We start from the raw sequence: 20358 nt of genomic DNA, 5'->3' as shown, positions 1-20358 counted from the left end.
TGAGCTTAAAGACATTTGTCTCTATCTTTAGGTTAAAAGAGTCCACATTTGATGACATCACCTCGGAGCTGCTTGAGTATTCCTTTTTCTTTGATGTTTATCTCTGTTCAGACTTAGATGTTCTTACCCTTTTCATCTTTCATACAGGTAAGCTGTTTTATTCTGGGACGGAAATGTTATTAGCATTTAGGAATAGACTTGATGTTATAAGGGCCGGCATGGTGTAGTGGTTAAAGTGTTGGACTAAGTCTAAGACTCTGACCCCTGTTGGGCATGCCTTTTCTGGTTTGAACTTCTTTGGCAATTAGTTTATCTAACATGTTCTGATTTGACTCTCTGCCACCTAGTGCTGGCTGTCACTGTTGCCCCGTGCTGCTTCCAGCCTCATCTGCAGCTGTTGCCTGGCTTGGAAGAAGTGGGAATTCTGGGGGCTGAAAGGCTAACATTCTATCTTCTTCTTCTGACTTGGCCACTTCTCAGGGCTCAGCCTAGTACTCCAGGACTTTCCAGTCCCCTCTGACTTCCAGGGGACTTGCCCTCTCAGACTTCCCCTGGCACCACTTTCTTTCTTTCTTTCTCTTTTAGTTCTTCTCTTTAACTCTTGAGCTTCCTTTTTTCCTTTCTTCTTTGTGGTGCTGCACTGCAGAGCCAAGTTTCCCCTGCCTGCTCCAGCTACATCCTTGTTTAAAGGGCTGGCTCCTCAAAAAGGTAATGATGGGAGCCTTTTAAGCCATTGTGGGAAAGTACAGACTTCCTTACCAGTGCTGTTGTCCTCTCACAGGGAGATTGTTGCAGGAAAAAGAGCACATTGGTACATCTCCTTGCTTCAAAGCCAGCTGCTTCAACTCTTTTTATTTTTATTATTATTATTACTTTTTCTAGTAATCTTTTGAATGTTTGGTGTATTCAGGGTTGATAGGTTTATTAAGCTCATACTTATTTTTCCTGCTGATCTCATCTGTGCAAATGAATTCCTAAGAACATCCTGTGATGACTCTTTAAATCAAATGTTGACTTCCCCAACACTTCTTGGGACTTAGCAAGACAGAACACACAATTCTGCATCTATCCTCCCTCATTATTTAAAATGAAAAGCAAGTTTGAAAGACTGCTGTTGGGATTGGAAAATGAAAGGGGTTGATTAAACTTCTCCTTCTGCTGTTCAGTGCTTTCCAAATATTAATTTTGCAAAGGAGAAAAGATGCTGACACTTGCTTTTCTTGAGTATAGAGTCACTCAAAAGACTTTTTTCACTGTAAGAGTTTTTCTGTGACTGTCAATCAAAAACATTAGTTCATTAGTCCTGCAGGTCCTAATCAATAAGTATGTTAACAATATAGCAGGAAGCTGTTAATCACAAAATTACACGCAATTTTAATCACAAAATTCATGTGGAAAAGCTCAGTGACTGGTCTTACCACTCTTCCAAACTTCAAATCCATATATTCATATCCATATCCTGTTGTAGCACTGGGATTCATTAGGTACCACCTTGCCAGAATTGGCTTCCTGTCTGGTCTGAAAACCTAAGGAGTCCTATTTAAGAATTCCCCCATCTCATGAGGTTCATGGAGTTGGTGAAATAACAGGCATTCTCCATAGTTACTCCCACGCTCCTGGAGATATGCTGAGCCCCTTCCTTCTCACATTCTTAAGTCCATTTTATTCCACTGTGCCTTTGGTTCTGATTGATACTGGGTGATCATTATACTTACATTTATTTAATTTTGTATTTAATTTTTGCTTTTTTTTTTTTTTTTGCTTTTTTTATTTCTGCTTTTTGTAACATGGCCCATGTCTCCATGGATTGGAACAGTCAACAAATAGTAAATATATGACCAAATATACAGACTTCTTTTTCATGTCATGTCCCAGATCCTAGCAAATGACTAGAAAGTCAGTGGATCTTAAAATGTTTAAGTTTCACATGAAACAAGTCAGAGGAACTGAATGTAGGATAGAACAATAAAGATTAAGAGTATATTTTAGTTCTGATTTACTGATTGATAGTAAATTCATTAATGTCTTGATAAGCAATTTAAAGCATGTGATTATGATACCATTGTTCTTGTTACTGTTTCCATGTTGTAACTATGTTTTAATCTTTTGCTACTTCTATTACGTATTATCAGTTAAATCCAAGACAATATATAACTTTTAATCTGGTTCATTTCAAATGTGTATAAATTATTAATACTTTCTGTTGGAATATGAAACTGGTTTTACAGAATTGAGAACTATTGTGTTAATATTCAAGGTAGCAAACATTGTTTTGAATATAGTTATGGTTGTAGTACAAAATAAGATATGTCTGAGGGAAAGTCGTGGGTGCATTAGCTTCCAGTCTTGCTTTTCTAAGGTGACAGAATTCTGCTGGAAGGGTTGAGTACCATTGTTATAAACTCTGATTTTGTGGAATATCTGCACATTGGCATTGCAACTTTGTTCAAAATGTTGAAACTGGTTAAAAAGGGGGAGTAGGTGAGTCATTCTAAACTTAGTGGCAGAAATAATTCATGTGCATTTCAAGGAAGGGAATAGAAATCAATCAAGAAGCTTGAACTGATAGTGATATAAGAGAGGTATGTGTTGTGTCTATCCTCTTATCTTGAAATGTGATTTAAAGTACAACTGGGAACGTTTACCAGACTGGAAGCAGAGGGAAGGCATATTGGTGACAACTAGTGCTGTTGAGAAGGATGAGATGGCAGCAAATGTAATATATGCTTTTTAGCTGTCAGTTATAAGAAAATACTATTATGTTGCCTTTGAGGAACTGGCCAGTCTTGATCTAAGACTAAGGCATTCTGAATTGACGAAGTGCAGAAATAGGACAGAAAGAAAGGCCAACAATGAAACTTTTACACAAATATAAACAAGAGGTAACCAGGTCACATGTTTCCACCATAGTACATTGAGAGCTAAAATGTTCCAGTCCTTTAACTTCATTCTCATTGTAGATATGCAAGATTAGTGAGAGCATTGCTCCTCCCTGTCACTATTAATGACCCTAATTCTGAGGAGCTGTAAGGATGAACAAGCTGAAAAAATATTGATATTCACTATGTCTACCAGAAGTTATATTTCGACAGGTTTGTATGAATGAACTCAATTGAAAAATATAAAGCTTGAGGTGATAGATGATTACTTGATGATGTAATAATTGAGGAATGAGCCTTTGTGCATGAACTGGGCCATAAGAGGGAGGAGTATTTTTGCATACTTGTAAGTACTTAATGCTATCATATTTGTAAATGTGGTATGATTTCAAGGAAATGCAAGCATGAACTGTACATTCATTTTCATATGAGTTGTATGGATAAAAGATTATGCTTTATTTTACTCTTGATATGTTTAATTACTGTGTGTATATATGTTTTCTTTGTAGTATTTATTAACTCCAACATGGATGCAAGCAAGAAAACAGATCCTCCAGTGTTAGTGGAATCAATACAGCAAAAGGCAAATCCTGATCGACACCCTATCCCATCCATTTACGTACCAGAACAAGGAGGTTACAAAGAAAAATTTGTGAATGCAGTGGAAGACAAATACAAATGTGAAAAATGTCATCTCATCTTGTGCAATCCAAGACAGACAGAATGTGGACATCGCTATTGTGAGACCTGCATGAGTGTTTTGTTGAGGTTAGTCATTCTTTATATATTAACTAGACTAAAAAAAAAAAAATCTAAACTCAGGATTTTAAACTTGTGTCTCAATTCTTTCCTGTTTACTTCCAATTCATACATTAAATAACTATGCTGTATGCATTACATACTTCCAGAAAGTCAGGAACACAATCCAGAGTAAACACAGGTTAGGTTTGTATTGAGAGATCCATTAATTAGGTCGCCATTTTTAACCCAGCAGAAGATAAGTAGATCCTTCTCTCTAATGTCATGCTGTATTTGAAAGCACTCCTAATTTCAGTTGCTTCTGGAGGGCCTTAGAAAGCATGCGTGAATTGGGAGATGATTAGGATTGTACGGCACTTTCTGACTATTTGTGTTTATGATACAATGTTGAAAGGAAGGGTGTGGGTTATCTGCAAAAGAGCATTTGAGCTCTCTTTTTTTTTCTAAAAGAAAAAAAATAGGATAGCTATGAAGCATCTAAGAGATAATTTAATTTTAAATTGCATGTCTGTGATGGTGATGGTTGGTACAAAATTTATAGCAGTTTGAAATAATGCAGTGAGGCTGGAAAATTGTAATGTTCATACTTGCTGGATGGATAGAAAACAGGAATGTCACTTTTACACAAGTGTAGAAAGAAAAAATTCAAGGCTTATATAGTGAATTATTGTTTTAGGTAGTTGCTAATTGCAGGCTACTGCTGTTAGGTTCACTGCACGTTCTTTAGATACTGTCTGGGGTGTGTGGGGCAGGTGCTTGTCTGCTTGAATTCTAAAGTCCTAGAGCATTTTAGCTTCTTCATTTTCTATTACTTTGACTGTTTTGTGGTCCCATCAGTTCTTGCTTGCAGGCAACTGGTATTTGTTCCAGATCCATCCTTAAATCTGCAAATATCAGACATGTATCTTACTGACTTTTACTGATAAAAGGGATTGTGTATTACAAGGTCTCTATCTGATCATTTTCTACTACTATAAATTGTTCAGCTCTGTCAATGTTCGAATGTTACCAAAACATATATCAGGAAATAATAAATAGAGTTTAAATATATAAAATCTGGAAAGAACAAAAGGGTTTGTGGCATTTTAGTACTGAACATTCTCCTGCATTGTTGGTTTACATGAAGTTGGCATTCCTGAACAATGCTTTTAAAAATATTATTTTCAGTGATTGTATAATTGTGGTTTTTTTTCCCTTTTCCAGCTATTAAAATAAATGAAAGATATGTCATAATGAGGATTTTCAGAACTGTGGATAGTTTTTTTTTACTTCCAGCATACATGTTAACATATAATGATGAAGCTGGGAAGCTTTACTACTTCTTTGGGTCATTTGAGGATACAAATACAAGAACTACAGATGATTTCTCAGTGATGATTACTGCTCAGTAATCTCTGTGACATAGCAGTTCAAGAGAACAAACAAGCTGCTTGAGTAGATTCAGCAAGGACTAGAAGACAATGACACTTTTTCTGCTGTTTGGTCTACTGCAGAATGTAGTTTGTAGCATTGTACTTGTATCAGAGAAACAAAAAATAGAGATTAAAAAAAAATTAAAGCCAGTGTAGAACTGTTGCTTTTAAAATACAAGGTTTCAAATTGGCTAAAAATGGTCAAGAACTGCGGTGGTGGTAGCTGTCATTCAAATGCTGGAGAAACAATTCAATATAGTAGCAATTACTGCTCTATTTTATACAAATGCCATGCCAAAACCCTGCTTGTCCACTGACTAACCAAGAATTTGGCCTTGAACTTGGGAATGCACTGCCTGGTCTGATATATATGAAATGTTACATTTTTCCAAATCATGTAAGATCATGTGGTGTAAGATTTCCAAACTATGTGGTGTAAGATCAAGTCAGGGATCTCCCATCTTTTTAGCTGATGGGCAGATTTGGAATTTTGAGTGGATTTCAGGGGTTCTCTTAAAAAATGGCTGTCATAATGGTCATGGCAATCATAAAGACTCTATTTAGCAGAAGGCAAACTAGTAAGGTTGTTTCCTTATCAACTCATCTGATCTCTCCAGTTGATATCTATTACCTCCACTTAATTCTTTTTCTGGACTGATGGCATACTTCAGCTAAAGCACTACTCTCCATTTTTATTTTCTAAGAATAAAGTAGACTTCTCTGGGGTCCAAGTGGGACCCAGAGATATTGCTGTAAATACAGATTGTATTTGAGACTGGTGTTTTGCTTCCTCTTTACTTACTTTTAAATAAAGGATCTTAAAAAATTGGTGGAACAGATACCCTGGCAGATGCCAAGAAATGTATACCTAAGCCTATGGGCTCCCATAGGTGTTACAAAGAGAACCTGTGATTTACGTTGTTGGTAAAGAATGTGCAGGCGCACAAGAACAATGATGCAGTTTTGTTTATAGAAATATACCCTGAATTGCATAAATCAAAATGTATATTAACAGTAATATTGTTCCAGTCAAGTCTCTGTCTGCTTTGTGTCTGTCTCCTTTGGTCTCTCTGTCAACATGCACCTCAAGGTTGTTAATATTAATGCATTCAACTCTACATCATTACTTATTTACATTTTCTGATCTGTCTCTATCTCATCTATCTACAAACAATTAATTGTCTAAAATCAAGGTTTTTTTCTCTTCTAGTTCCACAAGTCCAAAATGTACAGCATGTCAAGAAACAATATTGAAAGATAAGGTATAGTTTCTCTCCATAATCTTGCAATTTTGAACTGCTGCTGTTACTATTACTATTAATAACAATCTTTCTGTTTGGTTGTACTTTGAAAATCCATTTTACTATATAGCTCAATTTAGGGTTTTGTGCTATGTAAATGAAAAGGGGTTTGAGCTATGTAAATGAATCTCCACCTTTCTTACTCCAGAGTTTTCATGAATGCAGTTCTTGAATGAACAGAAGACCTGATTGAATTATTTTGGTTTTTTCCCTAGGCTTTTTTTAGATTTTTTTTAATCCTCCTTTATTATTTTTATGAATAACTCAAGGTGGTGTACATGCGTAACACACCTACCTCCTCCTATTTTCTCCATAACAACAACCCTGTGAGGTGAGTTGGGCTGAGAGAAAGTGACTGGCCCAAAGTCACCCAGCCTGGCTTTCATGCCTAAAGTGGGACTAAATCTAATTAAGTTTGGAACTTTCCCCAAAGCTTCACCTATTCAATGGTCTGGAGATAGTACTTGTCATTTCATTTTTACAATGGTTTACACAAATAGATAACAATAAGGTTGGTTACAGAATTATTTTTAAAACAAATAATATATGAACATTCACCCTTGCCCCTCTAAAATATACAAGTGTCTGGTACATGTTAGGAAAATGTTGATTGCTTGAGTGGGATGGGCAATGTTTCGATGTCCAGAGGCTGCAGTTAACATGAGGAGAGACTGGAAGATTCTGGTTTTTGAGGGGGAAGGTAACTGTGCTAAGTCTGTTTTGGACTTTATATTCATGCTTGTTTCAGAATGCTAAATATGCATTTTTCTTATTTTCATCATTATTTCTACTTGACATTCTGTTTGTTTTTAACAAAAATCTTGCCTCCAAAATAACTCCACCTCAAGCTTCCCCTGTTTGGTGCTCTTCAAATGTGTTTAAATACAACTGTTATAATTAATTTATAGAGTTAGTGACATTGTTGGCTAGAACCTGATATTGAAGTTCAGCACATATGGAGGACATCAGGTTAGGGAAAGCTGGCATAGAGTATGCTGTAAAAATTCCAAGAGCAAGGAAAAGAAATCAAGCATGACCGCCATCAGTGTCATACGACAGCAGCATAAAGAGCCACAAAATTAGCATTATATGTGTGTATTTGAAAAGAAATAAGGCTGTGCAAAGCATTCAAAACAGGTGCTTTGCCAAATGTGTTGGTCTGAATGTATAAAAACAACCATGTCCTTTGCAAGAGTCATGTGGCCGGTTCACAGGCTGTCCTCAGTTGTCTACATCTCCATATACAAACATTTCCTTTGGCAGTGCTGATGAAGAGTAGCTGTTCTTCATATGCACACACATGCCAATAGCCAAAGACAAATGTGGTCCAACCCCAGAAGCTGCAGGGGGGACACATTTAACACTAGGGCCTCCAGAAATAAATACATGTTTGCCTGCTCTTACATAGGGAAGTTGCTTTGCGTTTTGAGAATATATGTGGTATGCACACATGATTGGGAAAATACTGATTGTTCTATTAGGAAAGAACTTAGGAGTGAAGAAGGAGGACTGGAAGATTAAAATGAGGAAGCATACAGTCCTTGCCGAGCTTGATATATAGCCTGTCGAAACTGCAGTCCTGGGAATCCTGGGAGTTGCATATTTAACACATTTGGAGGACAACAGATTGGGGATGGCTGTAGTTCAGTTTGCTCTTTGCAATACTGGCCAGACAAATACTACCAGAAAACTCACTGACAGACACAAAGGTATGATATCTTTCCTGTGATGTCCTCCAGCTGATATTCAGAAAAAAGATTTGGAGGTTCCATTGAGCAGACATGGCCAATTGCATTTTGCACTACTGGAAGATGTGTAGTCTTTTTCATTTTAAAGAAGAGTTAAAATCAGATTTTGGCAACTATGAAAGTAAACACCCATGTAGCCCATGTTTCTTTACTGAAAAAGTAAGTGCAAATGCTAATGTTCTACTACTGTACACCAAACAAATGAATTGGGTGCTTTAGAGGTTATGATACTACTTCTGTGCCTGAAGATAGACCTCAACTGCTCTTCTATGGATATTAATTCAGATTTTATCTGCTTGATCTCTTCCTCTATATACTTTTTTTAGCTAGACTTGGAATTGAGCTGGTCATGTAGCATTCATCATATAGAATGTTGTTTACTGCACACTCTTGTTATCTTACTCCATTTCTCTGCTCCTTAGTCATTTGTGGCAGATCCTTATTACTCTTTATAGATTTTTTTATTGCCTCATAAAACCTACTTTAAAACCATTGGCACAAGGTCTGCTTTTGTATAGATAGTCTAAAATCAGGTTATATGTTTTGTGTTCATGTGTGTTCCAATCAAAAGAGGGCAGATAGTCCTGGGAAATATATCTTGCCTCTGCTGTGTATTTGGCAGCTAGAAACCTAGAGAACTGTTGGAGCCATTCAAAATCAATCTACAGATATATAAATAGTGTATAGTCTGGCAGTTAATCCTTGAGTGGGGGCAAAAAGACTAGAGTTGAAAGATGTGTCACTTTTGAAGCTTCCCCTTGATGGGCCACATGCAGGTAGGAGAGAAGAGTTAGTATTTCCAATTTCTATTAAATTGTGGTTCTCTATTATAGCTAATATTAATAAAAGTTGGAAGTACATAAATAGTCCTAAAGGTTGTTGAAAGTTTCCTTGGACTGAAAATCTTTTTTCTTTAAAGGAAAATCTATAACAACAAATCTTTAATGTGCAAAAAATATGTAATTGCAATTTTGTATGGTTAAAATGGGATATCTGTTCATTTTCTCACCTTTTGATATTTTGGACTAGCTCAAAAATTATAGCTCCCCATTTTATTACAAAAAGAAGAACTATTCTTATGTATAATTTTCTTGCACTTTTAGACACTGACTATAAAAAATAATAATTTGACCAGAGCAAGTACTGCATGCACTACAGTACAACATGATCTATACAAGCCCTTTTTCAAACTAAATCATCTTGCTGTGCAAACAGAAATGAAGAGGTTCTTGTTTTGTTGTCAGTTTGTAGCAGCTATAGCAATTGCCTTCAAAACTGATCTTATTCTTAAAAAAATGTTCTAAAATAGTTTCTCAGATATCATGTGAATGTATGTGTAACAGCAGTTTATTGAGCCATTTACCAGAATCTAGCTATTTGCATCAAGCAGGTCAGTGCCAAAGTAATAAACTTTTAGACCATTGCTAAAATTAAAAATATATTAAATGTCTCTAATTCTAGATATTTAAGGATAATTGCTGTCGAAGGGAGCTTCTTGCCCTTCAGATATTCTGCAGAAATGAAAATAAAGGTTGCCGAGATCAACTGACCTTAGGACAGTTGCTGGTAAGTAGCTGAAAACCTTCCAATATGTTCTTTCTCTCTCCCTCAACCCCCTTTCATCACTGAATGGTGGATTATATGATTTGTTGTGTTCACTGAATCTAACTTACACATTGTTTTAACCTCCCCCCCCAAAAAATCAAAGGTTGTAATGTAATGCATGCTGTCTGGAGAATTCTGGGAGTTGAAATCCACCCGTCTTAAAGTTGCCAAGGTTGAGAAACACTGTTCTAGACCAAGGTTTCTAAACTTTATATAGCTAGGGAGTGTGTGTCTTTTCAGTACCTTTTTTCATGGCTTGTTGTTGTTGTTACTTTATGCACATGCAAAATGGTGGCTGGTTTATACATATAGATAAAGATTTTTCAAACTTAGGTTATTCAGTTGTCAGTGCTTTGATTGAAGACTTCAGAGGAAAGCTCTGCCTTTCCCCTGTGACCAGAATGCTGGTGAAATTATAACTACAGTGATTTGGTTGGAGGGGAAAGAGAGTAACTATTTGTATATTTCCTAAGGACCGATACTACTTTTTTTTTTTTTTTTAACAAGGCTGGTACCAGGCCACACTTTGGGAAACACTACTCTAGACTATAGTAATATTCAAGCATGCAGTAATAAAGAATACTCACCATTCAAGCACTCCAGATAAGCCTTGCCAAAATTGCTCAAATATCATCAGCCCCTACAGGATATCTATTCATATAACAGCACACACATCTGTGGGGAGAAAGCCTTCTCATGTATAACTGCATACACATTGGCTTCCATCTGAACAAAGATACTTAATCTGCACTTGAAGGTTAGTGTGAAGATGAGAAATACAAAGTCAAATTTTGCATTTCTCCAAATGTTGCTCCAAAAGCTCACTCAAAAACATTTAGATATTCATGTTTTCAGATAAAACATATTTTGAAGTGCATGAATTTAATGCATGAGCTTTTGTTGAGGGTTTTTTTTTATGCAGATACTACAACAATGGATAGAATAGAGTTATGAATGAATATGTGCAGATTCTGACCTCTCTGTTTAAATCTATCAAGCCAACGAAAACTAAAACTATTTGTCTGAAATATGATGGGGTAGCAGATAGTATTTATCAAATTCTAATTGATTTAACTATATGATCTCATATGTAAAATAATAGATTGGCAAGAAAAAAATATACTCAAAACACAGTGAAATCTACTATTGTTGGATACTAAATTCTTAAGCACGAACTCCACCCCCAAATATACTATGGTAGGTACCTTTGTCAACACTTTAGAAGTTAGTATCATATTTTAGCACTGTTCCGGCAAGAAGATCCAGATGTTTCAAACTTCTGGGTGGCAATCTCAAATTTATTGGCAACCAGGTGTTTGAGTTTTTCTTCTGAGCTGCTAATATTAACATATATTTTTTATGTTCAGGCAAAAACAAGGGAGAAGAATATTTGTAATTTCTTTCAATCACTAAATATGGTTAATAAGATTTATTATCTTTAAATTGATAAGTAAAATAAATGTATTATCTTCAGTGTATTGGTAACCTGGTACATGTTGCTTTCAGACACATCTAAGAAATGAGTGTCTCTTTGAAGAACTTCCATGTCCTCGTACTGATTGTAAAGAAAAAATACTGAGAAAAGACTTGCCAGATCATGTAGAAAAAAACTGTAACTATCGGGAAACAACATGTAAATACTGTAAAAGCCAAGTACCAATCATTATGATACAAGTAAGTATGTCTCCTTAGAAAGCAAAACAACTTTTCAGGAAACCATGTATGGTGAACAAGGTTTTTTGAAGAATCTGGGAACCTTTAAGGCAGACAGCTCATTCAATGCCCTACTTGCTCTCTAAATATAACGTCAGTGGACTTTTTTCTCCATTGTTTCTCATTCATTACAATTAGTGGTCCAGTAAATGGGATTGAATGGCAAAAGCCCAAAACGTTGATGTCTCCTAAGATCAGTTTTACTGCTTTGATTGAAAAGTGGAAGGATATTTTTGATCAGATCATTTCAAATAGATAACCATGATTTGGATAGGAACCTCTCCAAGTATAGGGTCCAGAGCAATTGCCTCCCCAAAGGCTGTAATATTGAAAGTCTTTTAAAAAGTTTATGAACTGGGAAGCATATGCCCTAAGAAATGATACTGCAGCATATCAGCTTCATTTAGAACATTTGGGAATTCAGGTTTCTTAAAATTTTCAATCTGTTGGATGGCAAAATCAGCATCTAATGTAGGGAATCCAAAGGAATGCTCAGTAGCTATCTTTGTTTGGGCAAAATATCAGAAAATCATACCATTTTTGTAAATTATTTTAAGTAGATGAGAGGGAGCTCTCATACAATAGAGGGAACCAACTGGTTTTTTGGAAGCTTTTTTGGTATGGTCACAAATTCCAGGTCTTCAAAATGAAGAGGGAGGGAAGGAGGTCTTCTTGTACAAGGCTGGGGGTGTAATGAAAGCTATCCAAATAAAATTTTATATTTTTCTATTTTTGATAATTCAGACATTCATAACCTCTACATGTTCTGCAAAGTAGGAAATCCCCTTTATGTTGAGGATTTTCAATTGAAGGAATAATGATTCTTCCAGAAAATAATACCTTTGGCACTGATTTTTGATGTTTTTATTTCAGTAATTTAAAAACAACAATACATAATTGTATGTTGGGAAGGGCAACTTTTCTTAATCTGATGACCACATATCTGCCAGTTGTGGCTGTTGATTACCATAGTAGCAGCATTAAAACCTTTAATCTTGTTTCTTCAGAGATTTTTTTTTTTTTTTTGCAGATTTGGGGGTTTAGTAGGACAAAATGGGTGTCTTTAGCCTTCCAGAGTCTTATATTTTGTACTTAACCTTCTCAGATATGAAAAATCAGCCCAGTTGTGCAGAGTTTTGTATGTATTTTTTAGAAAAGAAAGGTATTAGTAACATAGCCACATTGGAAAATACATTTTGCTTCAAGCTTGAAACAAAGTCCTGCTTGAAACATTCTGTGCTGCCTATGTTCTGGTGGAAAAGAACTTGAAATGTTCTGTTGGAGCCAGATTTGCAATGTTTCAAGAGTTCTGAAGGAAGCAATAGGAAATTATCATGACTGCCTTGCTGTCTTCTTTTTATCACAGTGCTGCAAAAATAGATGAGATGGTCAAGTTGCAGAAAAATCAGCCAGAATTTTAAAACGATCTGCGGTAGGATAGGTTGAACCATTTCCAGGGTTCTCAGTAGAGAGAGAGAACCAATCTCCAGATAGTTGAGCAACCTCCAGAGGTGCATCATCAACACAAAGAGATCAGTCTTCTGTATTCATTTCATTATCAGTTAACAGGCATATTAACAGAAGCAAGCACCAAGACCCTGGAAAATCTAGAGAAACCTAGCTAGTCAGAGAGTTGTTGGGAATAGGGTGGCATAAAATTTAATAAATTATTATTAGTATTCAGTGCAAATTTTTTTTGTTTGTTCTATAAAAAAAATTAACATCGCTCTGCAGTAATCAACTGTTGTGCCTACGACACACAGACACGCATACACACAAGCATTAAAAAGTGATATGTACGTGTATACGTATCTCAGAACACAGCAACACACACACATACTGTACACACAGACACACCCTGCTGTACAACCAACAAGCAAAATGCATTCTGAAAAAAATTAAGACAAGGTAAGAACATTCATGAACATATACTTTCAGACAATAGAACTCAAGTTAATGTATATTTTGTTTGAAGCTTGGAACACTTGAAATGGGTTGGAGGAAGAAACATTTTCTGCATCTCTAAAAGGCATGTATTTTGGTGCTGAAAATAAATTATATTGGCTTAGGTTATAAATTCATGTTATCTGTTTTAAGAAACAGGTTACTTCCTCACAACTTCATTTTTTCTCCATATCTCAAGTATTGATATATGAAGTGGAGGCTTTTAATATCCACACTTTGCAAGAACATGACATGACTTTTCCTCTTGTCTTCCTCTTAGAAACATGAAGATGCAGACTGCCCTTGTGTTATGGTTACATGTCCTCATAAGTGCAGTGTTTCAGCACTCCTCAGAAAAGAGGTAAAACATCATATCGCAGAGCTGTTTATAACATCAGATAACATGCTATATTATGTTACTTAGTGTAGAATGTTGTTTGTTGTAATAGTATGCAAGAAATTTGCCAGAAGCAGCTCCAATACATTTGAAAAACAAGTGAACAGGTCTTCTGTTGCTGAAATTAACTTTAAAGGTATTTCTAAACTCCCAGGAAATAATGCTGCAGTTTTCTAAAATTAAATCAAATTAAAATAAATAAATAAATAAATAAATAAATATCTGCAGTGGTTGCAACAATTCTTTCCCTTTAGCCTTATTATAAGCTGCATTAGAATTCTTAATTATTGCAGGTATCAGAAGAACTTGTTTGTGTTTTGTAATGTTTACATTGTATAGGAAATTTTAAGTATTAGAATTGTGTAAATGCTTGGTAAATTTAGAGCTTTTAGACTCTTAGGGTGACATGAACAATGGAGTTCATAATCTGTAGTCTTTGCCACATAACTTGCATTAATCAGTCATGATGGCAGAATAATTTCTAAGAAAGCAATACACACACAAACACATATTTATTTCCTCCAACACTCTCTTTGATTTGAGAAGCTATTTGTACTGGGAGCTAAAGTAATATACATGTAATATAACATAATATAAAGCCCAAATACCTATATCTTGCATTTTCTGAAACCATGTTAAATACGACTCAGTCATGCAGTCATTGGGATGAAAACTCAGCCTGAGATGAAATTTAAAAATTACCTTCAGAGGTGGACATTTTTTTTTTTGGTCTGTCTGAGCAAAAGTCAGTGCAGGTGACAGGTTAACCATTCATTGTCAACACTTCTCCAGTTCTTTTTAATGATTTTATTCCGACATTTCTTTTCCAAGCCACCTCCAAAACTAGAAATGTCCAAGGGCTAAAAAAAAGCCTAGGAGGAAAAATTTGGGGAGATTATTTAGCATTCCATATCCTACCAAGCAATTTTTTCTTTGCAGTTTGAATGAACAGTAATGCCTTGCATTACTATGCAACTGTTTGATTGAAGTAATGCGATGCTTCACCTTCAGTGTATATAACTATAACCATGTTTATTGACATTAATTAGAATAATTTTTATGATGGTATGATGAGTGCATTTATTGGTCTGAGGATTAATATGGATGCCTTCTTTTGGTAGAACGTTTAATAGAGGTCTACTGGCTCAATGGAAACTGGTTTGAAGCAGGGAGGGAAAGATTCAGAAGATGTATTTGAGCTATGTGTAGAATATTCATCCCACAATGCTCAGTATTTATGTTGAAGTTGTTAATAGGATTTGGTGGTTTCAGTACTAACTGGGAAATAGATTTGTCTCAAGTGAAAATTGGAAGGTGGGGTGGAAGAGAACATATAACAAAGAATTTCATATGTGAAATAATCTGGCTGCATGTTTTCCAGAGTCTGGATTATAATCTCAGAGGAGTTTTGAGCTCTAAATTGAATTGTATTCTGCTTGATAGTTAAATGCTTTGGAGAAGTGTTTGAAGCATTACAGAAAGAAATAGTGCACAGATAGTGTGAGATGATCTGTATGCTAATGATTTGACCAGGTTTTGGAATGAGAAGGTAACTAGATCATTTAGTAAACTCAGAAGAAGCCATTACAGTTGAATAAGCTTACGAACCAATATCATAGTTGAGGTTATGCTTTTGAGAGAGAACTTTACTGAGTTAAGTTATGAAGAAAGTTTATGTGAAATTCTGAAGTAGCAGAAATAGCTAATCTATATGGTTGCCATTAGCTCCATCCTATTGCTTAAGTCATCTGCCATACCAACAGTGAAACAGTAATCTCTTCCACTGCTTTGAAAAAGCTCCCACTAATATGAGAGCTAGCTCCAACCAAAAAATAAATGTAGTACAGGGGTGTCTTTCCTTCTAGGAAGCTGACCAAGTAAAGTTGTAAGGTCTGGAAGGAAAAGTAATTTCTAGATTTTTGTTCAGGAAAATGAATTTGTGCTGTTTTCCTTATACTTGACACAATTTTCTCTAGGATGACGCCATTCAACTTTAAGAATTTACTTCTTGGGAAATATGGAGTGGCTGTTTAAAAAAAATTACTGTAGGAAGTTGTGTTTCTTGGATTTTTTTCCCCTCAACTTCTGTAGCATCTTTTTAAAAAATTCTTCATTGTTACAAAAAGGGAGGCATACCTTATGTTACCTCCAGTTATTCTTACTCTGATGCTGTAGAGCAAATCTAAAACTGTTTCCCCTCACACATCTACTATATGCCATAAACAAGAAGTTGGGTTGTGAAGATTTTAGACTCCATGATCCTGAGTCATATCTCCATTAGTTGTAAGTAGAGGGCTGAGGAACAAGGCATGTTAGAGACTACAGATGCTGTATGGGACAGCGAGATTTCAGTATAGGCTGTATTCAGTGATGCTTTAGAGGATCCAAGAGCTTTTTGTGGAATAATGAAGACCATTCTTTTATTTACTACTTGATCTTTTCCTGTCTTATATCTACTTTGTTCTCAACTGCTCTTAACTGTTAGGATAGTTATATATATCCAGTGTGAAACAACATCTTGTTATTTAAACAACTTTTATTTCTATGTGCTGCTTCAGTAAATATCAAAATTTAATTTACAAATGTACATGTTTGTTTCATGCAATATTTGTTTGAAGTCTCTGTCATAATGTTCTATTTTCTTATCACTGGAATTTTGCATGAAAATCTGTTTTGAATTAAAAAACTGGGAGGAGGTCTGAAGGGGAAGGATGTGCATTAATACAGTGAAACCTCTATCCAGAATGATTGGCCCATAAGGTTACTTAATGTGCCTCTTGAAAAATTGGCTTTTTAGTAAAAACACACCAACATCCTTTTGAAATTAACGGAAATGATTATGAGATTAGGTTTCACTGTAAATGTGTCAAATCTGTATATTCTACTGGAATGTTCCTGTGATTACATGTATATGTGTATACCCTCAAGTACAACTGGAGGTAATATGAACACATGGTTTTAAAACATACCAATCAACCACACAATGCACAAACTTGTATTGCATCCCCTATATATTTTTATTCTTATTGTGCATACATTTTCCATCCCCCCAAAAAAACTCACATTTTTTTCCTATTACAGTTGAATGCACATTTGTCAGAATGTATTAATGCCCCAAGTACCTGTAGTTTTAAGCGTTATGGCTGCACTTTTCAGGTCAGTATATAATGATTTATATACTTGATGAAAGTCTGCAATAAGAAAATATTATTAATAACTCTCTGGACTGGACTTGATGTCTCTTGTTATCCATGAAGAGAGAATGCATCCAGTTGAGTGATTTAAAACTACGTATTGGATCTAATGTCCTTTTTCTTTTCTTTTTTTTTCATACTTTAGAAATTTAAATGGTTTAAAGAGTTTTGAATATCAAATTTAGAATATGCAAGACACATTTTTAATTCAAGAAAGCAGACTGTGATTATTTCAGTTGTTTCAGATACATTTTTCTTCAGAAAAGAAACATTCCAATTCTTCCTGTTTGAGTGGGATCAAATCCATAACAGGCCAAGAACTGTTGTGTAAACTTTGGCTATTGCGAATTTCACTTTGATATATATTCCATATAGATTCAGAGTTTAGTGGATTGTGTTCAAGAAAACTTAAATACATTAGCCTAGTATGACTCTGGCAGCAATCTTAATGTATATGTGAATAGACTTGTTGTCTAACCCTTGAAAATAAAAATTAAATCAGCAAAAACAAATTAGTATAGTAGAAGATGGGCTTTTTATAGCAAGGCTATGTTGTGTATATATTTTAAGTACATGCAGTACACATTTTTCTATAAATTGCTTATTTGATATCACTGTTAAAATCCAACAAGAGAGTTATATTAAGAAGGATACGGTAAAGTGTAGCTCACTCAAATAAAAACCCTGCATGTCTTTTTTCTCTTTCCAAACTAATGTAGCTTGCAGACTTGTGACTTGTGACTTAATTTTATTTACTTGAATATTAACTGCCCCTTTTTAAATCCAAAGCCGAATCCACAAAATCCTATGTCTCCCATAGTTTACTACTTTTCAATATTTTGGGAAGGAAGAATAGTATAATCCAAGTTCCATATAGAGCTACAGTTCTCATTGTTTAAAATTGGGTTATATTTCTCATGTAGCCATGTCATAAGTTCAGTAAGAAGGAACAAGACAAATGAACTATCTTCTTCTAAAAAATTCTAAATACCGATTGGCACTGAGTGCTTGATAAAGTGAAAACATTCAATGGTTTGCATATAACACAATTGCTCTAAGAAGAAATAGTCTGTCGTGTTAGCATTGCTTCCTGTTCCTTTTTTATTTTTATGTTGTGTGTTTGAGTATATGTATGTGTATACATATAGTTTGAATATATTAAACACAATGTACATACTGACATTTATAAAAATACTACATTTGCAACTTAATCTGCATAATACTTCTTTATCAAAATGTCATATGTACTAAAAGATAGTATGACAGAAATGAATGGCAAATATGGTCTTTTCCTTATGTACTCTCTATATTATTTGTTCTGTAATTATCTTATGTAAGATGGGGAGATGTATTGTGTCTAACAGCATTGAGGTGTTGTGAGACCTCTTTAGAGCAGGAAATGAACTCTGTTAAAGCAGTCAGTGCTACTGTTTCTGGGATTGGTGAATTAGGTCTAACTTTTTTCATTTTGATCTATTCAGCTGAAACTGTTCGTCTGTGTACAAGAGCATTTTGATAATCTAGAAATTTTGAGATCCAATCCACCAAGTTCTGCTCCTATGCAATTTTAATGTAACTAAGAAAATAACTGCTACAACTATTGCCCTTAAAACCACACCATTAATAATGTCCAACTGCCTGTCCTTTCTATTATTCCATCCTGCAAAGAAGGTAATAGAGTTGAAGCTCAATTTTTATGACTTCATGGACATATCCATGTAGCTTTCTTGACAACAGTAGAGATATAATTTGCCATTGCCTTCTTGCAAGATGAAGCTCCACCCACCTCCCCAAAGCCTACAGGCCTCAGATCTGCTGATGGTCTACCAAGGCTGACTATACTTAGTTTTTGAGATTGGTCAAGGTCAGCTATGTCCTGCCACAGAACTTTAAAATCTTGCAGACATCTCAGAGCCATTGGTCTTCCCATCTCAACCCTACATAATCAACTAAATTTTTCTAGGAAGAAATCACAGAAATCCACAGAAGGAGGTATACAGTGGCATATTGTCACTGATAACTTTATTCTCTGTGAATTTGTCTAGACTCCCTTTAAGTTGATGTCTGTCACATCTTGTAGCAGTGTGCTCTATGAAACATTTTTTGGTTTGTCTGACTAAATCTCCTGTAAATCATCTTAATTGGATAACTCCAGTTTTACTAATGTGAGAAAGAGAAACATGTCATCCCCCCCCCCCCATTTGTAAATACCATGTATAAAAATTCAAGAGGTGCAGTGCAGGATGCTTTCCCAGGGAAGTTGACTATAAGGATAAGAGAACTTAACGTTTGCCTGGTAAAAAAGTCAAAGGAAAAGATGGTTTAATAGAGTATGAGTAGATGGTTCATAATTAATCTTTTAAAGAAATATTGGCAACATTATAGAAAGGTAAGGTTCTTGCCACCTTTTTAAGATAATTATTTGCTACAGAGCAGCATTTGGTGGATTGATCTTTAATTGTTCAAAAATATATTACATAACCTTCAGTTAGATAAATGATTCTGAATGTGATTTGAAATAGTTGTTGTGTTTTTAAACATGCAGGAGGAATTTTTGGCCCTTCACTAATTATTGGAACGTTGAATCTGTATTATTGTTTGTATCATTTTGTTATTAAAATAGGTCTCCAGTAATATGTTTGAAAATGCATCAGTGGGTCAATATATAATATTGTTTAATTGTAGATGGGCCGATGCTACATTTCAGTGTAAGTTTTGCTAAGAAATGAAGCAGGCTAAAATATATTCTTTGTCACAGGGAACAAATCAGCAAGTTAAAGCACATGAAGCCACCTCAGCAGTGCAGCATGTAGACTTATTGAAAGAGTGGAGTAATTGTCTAGAAAATAAGGTACATCTCCTGCTCACATTATCTTTCATATTTAATATATTTTACTAATTGAGCACAAGTAAAATTCTGGAGTGTGGAATGGCAACCTAAGTACTGTTCAGTTTCAAAGGCAACGAAATTTTAACTTCAGGATTTAAGACCAAATCCAAACTACATTGCATCATAGTTAAAAATAAATATTGAAAGAGGTTTTTCAAGAATCAGTGGCATATTCATCTTGTGCTCTTAACTGGTTGCTTCTCATAAAGTATTTCCCATTGGTTCATTTCATAAAAAAGGGGGTTGCGGGCTTTTAATAATAGACCTAAAGACTTTTATCATTTACAGCTGATTAACAGTCTCTAAGAGGCTGTGCCAGAAATGTTACTGCGTTTCTGTTTGTTTGCTTTTTTATTGCTCACAGAATTGCAATGCATCATTCACAGAATTAATTTCTGCTATATTTTATTGCAAAGTAAGTTTTATCCATTTATTCTACTTGTTGGATCATGAAATTGCATACTTAAACTTCTCTATAATAGTTCCACTCAGTCCAGACGTTTTTCTTCCTGTTCT

At 35.1% G+C, this 20358-nt stretch overlaps 1 protein-coding gene and 1 long non-coding RNA gene across 11 annotated transcripts in view; one reads left to right on the top strand and one right to left on the bottom strand.

Annotated features, from left to right (window-relative positions):
• LOC112540923 (uncharacterized) overlaps nt 1-20358 on the bottom strand; it is a 44636-nt gene that overhangs the window by 1836 nt on the left and 22442 nt on the right. Inside the window, exons 2-4 of one of the 3 annotated variants that reach the window (XR_003084958.2) lie at nt 16881-16949; nt 14461-14630; nt 10292-10379 (exon numbers count right to left, since the gene is read on the bottom strand). The exons of 1 other annotated variant lie outside the window; for it this stretch is intronic. This is a non-coding gene — a long non-coding RNA (uncharacterized LOC112540923). The remainder of the gene's footprint in view (nt 1-10291; nt 10380-14460; nt 14631-16880; nt 16950-20358) is intronic. One more of the 3 variants, XR_003084959.2, reaches the window with a different exon arrangement.
• Nucleotides 1-20358, top strand: part of TRAF3 (TNF receptor associated factor 3) — an 80329-nt gene that overhangs the window by 43107 nt on the left and 16864 nt on the right. For 6 of the 8 annotated variants that reach the window (XM_025168160.2, XM_088149803.1, XM_025168161.2 and 3 more), the window contains 8 exons: nt 32-147; nt 3389-3647; nt 6261-6312; nt 9561-9665; nt 11211-11378; nt 13642-13722; nt 16840-16914; nt 19711-19803. In XM_025168160.2, coding sequence (XP_025023928.1) covers nt 3406-3647; nt 6261-6312; nt 9561-9665; nt 11211-11378; nt 13642-13722; nt 16840-16914; nt 19711-19803 — 816 coding nt within the window. In that variant the 5' untranslated portion in view covers nt 32-147; nt 3389-3405. The remainder of the gene's footprint in view (nt 1-31; nt 148-3388; nt 3648-6260; nt 6313-9560; nt 9666-11210; nt 11379-13641; nt 13723-16839; nt 16915-19710; nt 19804-20358) is intronic. The other 2 variants (XM_088149805.1, XM_088149806.1) reach the window with 2 other exon arrangements.

Source organism: Python bivittatus, unplaced genomic scaffold (genome assembly GCF_059951505.1).
Source record: "Python bivittatus isolate LINGU-HERP-01145 unplaced genomic scaffold, Pbiv_v1 ctg000580_np1212, whole genome shotgun sequence".
In the NCBI taxonomy this organism is placed as follows: Eukaryota; Metazoa; Chordata; class Lepidosauria; order Squamata; family Pythonidae; genus Python; species Python bivittatus.
This window is presented reverse-complemented; position numbering and strand designations above follow the sequence as displayed.